This window comes from Macadamia integrifolia, chromosome 7 (assembly GCF_013358625.1).
Source record: "Macadamia integrifolia cultivar HAES 741 chromosome 7, SCU_Mint_v3, whole genome shotgun sequence".
NCBI lineage: Eukaryota > Viridiplantae > Streptophyta > Magnoliopsida > Proteales > Proteaceae > Macadamia > Macadamia integrifolia.
The window spans coordinates 5,182,295-5,188,801 of record NC_056563.1 but is presented as its reverse complement, the minus strand read 5'-3'; the positions used below and the strand labels follow the sequence as shown (position 1 = coordinate 5,188,801).

Genomic DNA, 6,507 nt, shown 5'->3' with positions numbered 1-6,507 from the left:
GGGGGGGGGGTGGTTTAACTACTTAGCTATACTAATGGAGTTATACATGGATATCACCCCCACTTTTTTAACAGGTAAGTGTATTATATATTGAGAGAAAAAAATAAAATAAAATACAAAGCAAGACAGCCACTAAGAACTCCTTTGGACAGACCTAAAGTAGGGAAGAGGCCACTAAAAACCAAACGGGAAAAACCCCACAAACACAAGAACAAGCACAAAATCAACCAAGGAAGAACAATTACATCCTATAATAAATATCACGATCAGCATCTCCCTTAACCAGGACTAGGAGGTTATCAGGAACATTTGGGGGGGGGGGGGGGTAAAGAACTTCCACAACACCAGAAGGGAAAGAAGCTATAAAACCAGCTTGCTGGTTTATCTCTTTTCAAATATATTTAAACTCTTTGAGAGCAAGAGAAACTGAAAGGTTGATAATTCTATTCTTCAATGATTGGCCACTACAGGGCCAACAAGCCCCTTTTTCTTGATGAATAACAGTGATTAAGGATGGGATGATGTACAGTGAGTCCAACAACAATAGCAATTTCAGCATTATCCCAATTTAATGGGATCAATTACATAAATTCATTCAAAAAAAAAAAGGTGGTGGGAAGTGGGAGATGAAAATACGAAAGATAAACAGCCCAACAAGACACGAGAATTACAGATATGTCCAGCGAATCCCTTATAATGAATACTTTACAGACAAAAGCTAAAAGAGGAAATTTCTGAAATCAAAATCCCATAAAATCTAAATGAGCTTTAACTAGCGAAAACATGTCTTGGAATCTGATTCTAAGGAGCATTTCATAAAAGTCCACAAAGGCTCCAATTCCTCCAAAGAACCTATTTCTGATCCTATATTTAAAGATTTAAGAAGAATTTCTTCCTCTTTCTCCAGCAAATAGCATCATTTGTCACAATCATGCTACTATACCATGTTTCAAAAATCGGATTTGATCGGTTTCGATAGATATAAGGGTATAAAGGTCCAAACACGATTAAAAGAAAAGAAAAGAAAAGAAGGATAATCTGTCCAATCCCGAATGATACTGATCTGGCTTATATTTGAGCGAGACCACTTTTCTACAAAAGGTTCTCTATTGTGTAGGGATCTAAATAAGGGTGTCAATTGGTATAATTACAGAAATTTAATTAGGTGCAAGAGATAGCAAAGAGAAAACAAAATCGTACCATACCAAGAACTCGAGTACATTTTCTATACTGAGATTGTACCAAGTCAGGTTTATTTCAGATTTTATATAATTTTATAAACCATATGTTATAATATATATAATTACTATATATGTGTATACTCGATTCAATTTAGAAATAGACAATTCAATCTGATTTGGTTCATACGAAAACTGTTCCGTATCAAATAAGTTTCATTTTCTTGTATTACTTTCTCAATTTTCTCATTTTTAGGAAGAATATAACTCTCACGGGCAGGGTAGGTCACTTTGTTCTATTATTTTAGTTTCTTGTGATCATCTTTTTTCCTAAACAAATACCTCTCCATAATGAAAATTATTAGGCATCTCCATCCTTGTTATACACACTAATATGAAACTCAAATTGTTTTCATGGTTCCTCGTCTTTTTCCTATTCATGCAAATGATTTTGAGGTCGGCCTGTGATAATATTGTCATCCTTTTTGTTTTTTTCTTTTGTGTTAACAATGGGTATTCAAGCCTTTGGTCTGACTAGTCCCATGGGTCCATACAGAATGGACCGGGTCATACCGAGATTGAATGAGAATCATTTAACTTCCATTGAAAGCAATAAAGAACACTAAACACCTTGTGTGAGTTGCCACAAGAAGGTAAGAGGAGTTGAACTTAGAACCATATGCTTCCTAAGGCAAAAGTCCCTTACCAACTCGATAATACTGTCACCCATACACATGCTAAATGTTCTAAACTTTCAGAAAATATTGGAAGAACACAATCTAAGGTTAACGTACCTTATGATAATCTATTATTACAGTAACACATTTTGTGATTTGGGCTTACTTTTGTTTTAGTGCTCTATTATTTATTTCATTGTAAAAGATTTATTGCAAATGAAATTTTACATGTAAACTTTACTCTATGTTTTCTTTTTTTTCTCATTATATATCAAAACAAAGTAGGAAAAAAAAATTTATTTTATAGGGAATTTTTTTTCCCTTTCCCCTCTTTTACATGAAAATAAAAGAAAACCCAAATGAAGATTTGAGTTTACTTGATTTGTTAAATTGTAGTGAAGAGAAGAACAGAAAACTAAAACAATTACAAATAATGGTTAATTTGCTCTTGCAGATTCAAATGCGACGAGAGAAGAATGCATTTTAAACCCAACACTCTATTCCGAACATGCGTACCAAAATGGTTTTAGATTTTAAGCAAAAACAAGTTAGATAAGGAACTAAAATTCTAAAAATATACCAAGGCCTATCTACATGTATACATGTTGTCTTCGATATATGATATTTTACTTTTGGCTCAATAGACAAGGCTTAGCAAAAGCTCATTCTCAAAAGAACAGCTATGGAATAGAAAAAGTGAAATTTTAATTAATTTAATTCAAAATGCATTCCGCATTGGTCCTAATCATTTGATTAAGAAATTTAAATATTTCTGTCTGGCTAATTAAAATGACCACTCCAAAATATAAGTCCCCAAAGACAAAGACCACCCAACCTCGTCTTCTCAATATACTCTTAACTTATCTCATGTAACATTTTCTTTTTCATATACGCTTTTATATGTATAATACTCGCTCTCTCAGAAGAATAACAGAGATTTTAACATATCTAGACAAGTGGGCGTGAAAAGACAGTTTTCTAATTTTTTTTCACTGAAATAAAGTGAGAATACAAAAGAGAGGGAGGGAGGGAGAGAAACGAAAATCCACAAATTTAGTAATTGCATTTATTTATTATTATTGTTACTATTTTTTTTGGTGGTGGTAAACATAGGGAACTAAAATCTTTAGGATACACAAGGTCCTTATATATATATATATATATATATACACACAAAAGCATTGGGCCTTGAGATTTGATATTGTACTCTTGGCAAAAATCAAAACAACAAGGTTTAGTGAAAGCCCATTCTCTAAAGAACAGCTATGAGCAGAAAAATATGAAATTTTAATCAAATAAATTCAAAATGCATTTCCCATTGGACGTAATCAGTTGATTAAGAAATCTAAAAATTGCCTTCTGATCAATCACAACTCATCATTATTAGCTCAAAATCAGAAATAGTTTCTAATCAACATTTTATTCAGAAAATTAAAGGATCTTACCTCTACCTCTACCTATACCGTCAAAGATGACTCTTTAGAAGACCTTGGCATTTTAAGACTGCGTTTGATATGCATTCTAAAAATTCATACCAAACTCATTATCCAATCCATCACACCCCCTCCTTAATTAAGTCACCTAAGATTGAGGCTAGTAATACTCCAGGGTACAACCATCAAGAAATAAATAAATCTGGGAGTAACACTGTATTGGATGGTTTTGCAAACCCATATCCAATTTTAATTACGCAGCCTTGTTAAATGAAATAATGAATAAGTAATATTTGATAAACCCAAACCTAATATTATGTAATCTTTGAAACTTTCCTATTATTTTTGTTCCCTATAAAGTACCAAGACAGGTAGAGGGTAAGGAATAAGAGAGAGTTTAAAAACAATTGTAATCGTAAACAAATAAAAGAGTCCAGTTACCGCATAAGAATCGCTACACCATCCGAAACATCCCCGTAAATGTTCTGGGAGAGATCGGCCGGCACGGATCGGTTCCTTTAAAGCTCGTACAGAATCTTCTGGAAGATCTTCATATGCTCAGATTGCAAAGAAATGGCAAGCGATAAGCTCCCATCATTGATGGGGCTAGGTAGCACGAAAGCCAAACCCTCGTAAGCAATCCCACCAGGCCCCATAAATATCGGCCGGCCCCACCCGAAATCCGCATCATGAATCGGCAATCGCACCCAGCTCGTGATCCCAAGATTCGGGCACCTGAATGTATGGGCCCCACGAACCAGAGCCGTCAGATCAGGCTGGAGCTGCAAGTAATCAAGGGCTGATCTCAAGTATTCATCATCCATCCGCACCAAGGCATCATGGATCTTCCCCGCAGCGGTTGTCAGCGGGTTGTTCATGAGGTCGCCGGACACGGCCATCGGCGTTGCAGTGAAAATGACGTTGCCGAAGTAACCAGGTGGAAGCTGAGGGCGCAATCTGGACCGTCCATCGGTAGCTATGTACATCTTGGTCTCCTGATCATCCGGGAGGCCACGTGCCTTACATGAACAGCGCCACACGTGTCCAGCCAGCATCTCGTAGGAGCTGTAGTTGGCGGTGTTGCCCCTTTCCTTATCCTTAGACTTGGCCTTGAGGATGTTAAGCTGCTCACGGGTGATCTTGAACATGGCGACGGAGGTCGTGTCGGGACTCGATTGGGATTTTGTGCTTTGTAGAGGGCTTTTCATGGAAGGTGAGGGTTGGTACTCGATGTGGTGAAACGCGGGAGTTGGTGGGTCCCTGGCACGCAGGAGTGTCCGGTCGATGAAAGGTGGGATGGTAAGATCGAGTCCACGTGCCATATCAGACCACGTGTTTATGAAGTGGAGACCGGACATTCCGTCCGCCACGTGGTGCTGCATTCCCACACCTAAAGAGACACCACCGCATTTGAAACGTGTAACCTGTTCATAGGCAGATAAGTAAAGTAAAAATTATTAGTAAAGGAGTACTGCCTCGTTTCGTGTGTCTCGTACAAACTCAATGGTACTTTCTTCACTGTTTTCATCCAAAAAAAAAATTTATTTCCCGATGTGTGTGTGTCAACGTCTTGGGACCTGGGAACGGTCCGTTACCGTCAGTGTGTGTTGCGAGAATTGGGAGAATCGTCAATCAAATTTCGTTTTCAATGTCTCTATATAACTTAGGTTTGGAATCTACCAAATCCCCAACGATCCAGTTATCTGCTATGGGACTCAATTCCCACCCACCAACCATGCCATCACCAACTTACGCAGGAAAGTCACTCTCCACTTAATCTGCACGCCTTTCGAGGAATAGTTTTATTAATAACAAAAAAAAATAAAAGTTGAAATACTAATGTAGTCTTTTTTTGGTAAAGAACTATCGTAGTCTCTTTTTGGGAAAGAAATACGGTGGGACACGGATAGGCATGCCACGGTTGAATTAATTGAAGATTGAGATGCAAAAGCCATGGGGTCATTTTAAAATAGGAGGAGACGTAGTCGCATAGGTTGGGCACCTAGAAATGTATCCAATCTTTTCTCAATTTTCATAAATTAATTGTTTAAATAACATTTAAAATATATAATCTTCTATAGATGTATCTTTTTTAGGTCAAACTATAGGTATACCTTTTATCTTATGATAAAATGTTTGATTCACATCATTATGCCTTCAACTATTGCCCAAGGAGAAGTGTAATTATACTTCTACCTCCACCTCCACCTCCACCCCCACCAATATCTATTCCTAATATTTTATTTATTTATTTAATTTTTTAAGTTAGGGGTAAAAAAAAGGTTTTCAAAATAATTTGTAAGTCTATTAACTATTGTGTTATTTTTCAAAAACCATTGGTATCTTGCATGCACTATAAGTACTTACTATTGTGTCATTATTCAAAAGTCGTTAGTATCTTGCATGCTTTGTATCATATATGCACTGAGAGTACTTAGTACCATGTCATTGTCAAGAGTGGTACGAATACTTACTATTGTGTCATTTTCAAGAATTGTACGAATACTTACATAAATTGAATTTTACATACATTTTAAGTATATATATATATATATATTTATATATTTGAAATAAAAGATTTTATCCTCACTAGAAGAAGTGTGTAATACTTATCAGGGCAAAAACAGAAAGGTTATAATTTCCTTAAAAACAAAAAAAGGGCAGTTACAAATTTTTTTATTTTTTTCCTTTAGAACAAGGGGGTTACAAATTGATTGAGACCTTAATTAAGGGAGTTAATAAAAGAAAATCTATTTTATAAAAGGAAAATCTTAATTGTTAAATAGACAAGCAATTTTATTAAAGGAAAATCTTATTTGTTCAATAGAAAAGCAATTTTATCAAAGAAAAATCTTATTGTAACTAAAGTGGGTGACCTTGCTTTTTTGATCTTTTGATATGATGCTTTATTTTCAATGAAAATAAATCTTGTCATTTCATACACCTAAAAAACAGCAGCTTTTAATAGAAGTAATGACAAGTTATTTTTAAAATATTTAAAAGATCCTTCTTTTACTCTCATATTAAATCATTTTAGAGAATAAGACAATGGGTAATGAAAAAGACAAATGACAACTCTCTGCACTCATATAACACATAAGACAATTAATATGCCACATACGGATGATATATCCAGTTTAACAATTTAATAGCTAGAAAAACCATCCATGTGTCAAATTTCAGAATTTTAATTCAATCAAATCCCCTAATGTATGATAA

The 6,507-nt window shown here is 35.2% G+C and overlaps 1 protein-coding gene and 1 long non-coding RNA gene across 2 annotated transcripts in view; one reads left to right on the top strand and one right to left on the bottom strand.

Moving 5' to 3' along the window:
• Positions 1–3,169, top strand: part of LOC122084370 — a 4,391-nt gene extending 1,222 nt beyond the window's left edge. Inside the window, exon 3 of the long non-coding RNA XR_006141884.1 lies at positions 2,310–3,169. This is a non-coding gene — a long non-coding RNA (uncharacterized LOC122084370). The remainder of the gene's footprint in view (positions 1–2,309) is intronic.
• A 411-nt stretch (positions 3,170–3,580) lies between these two features.
• The window catches only part of LOC122084369 (shikimate O-hydroxycinnamoyltransferase-like), a 4,234-nt gene continuing 1,307 nt past the window's right edge, over positions 3,581–6,507 (bottom strand). The window contains exon 3 of the mRNA XM_042652570.1: positions 3,581–4,712. Coding sequence (XP_042508504.1) covers positions 3,807–4,712 — 906 coding nt within the window. The 3' untranslated portion in view covers positions 3,581–3,806. The remainder of the gene's footprint in view (positions 4,713–6,507) is intronic.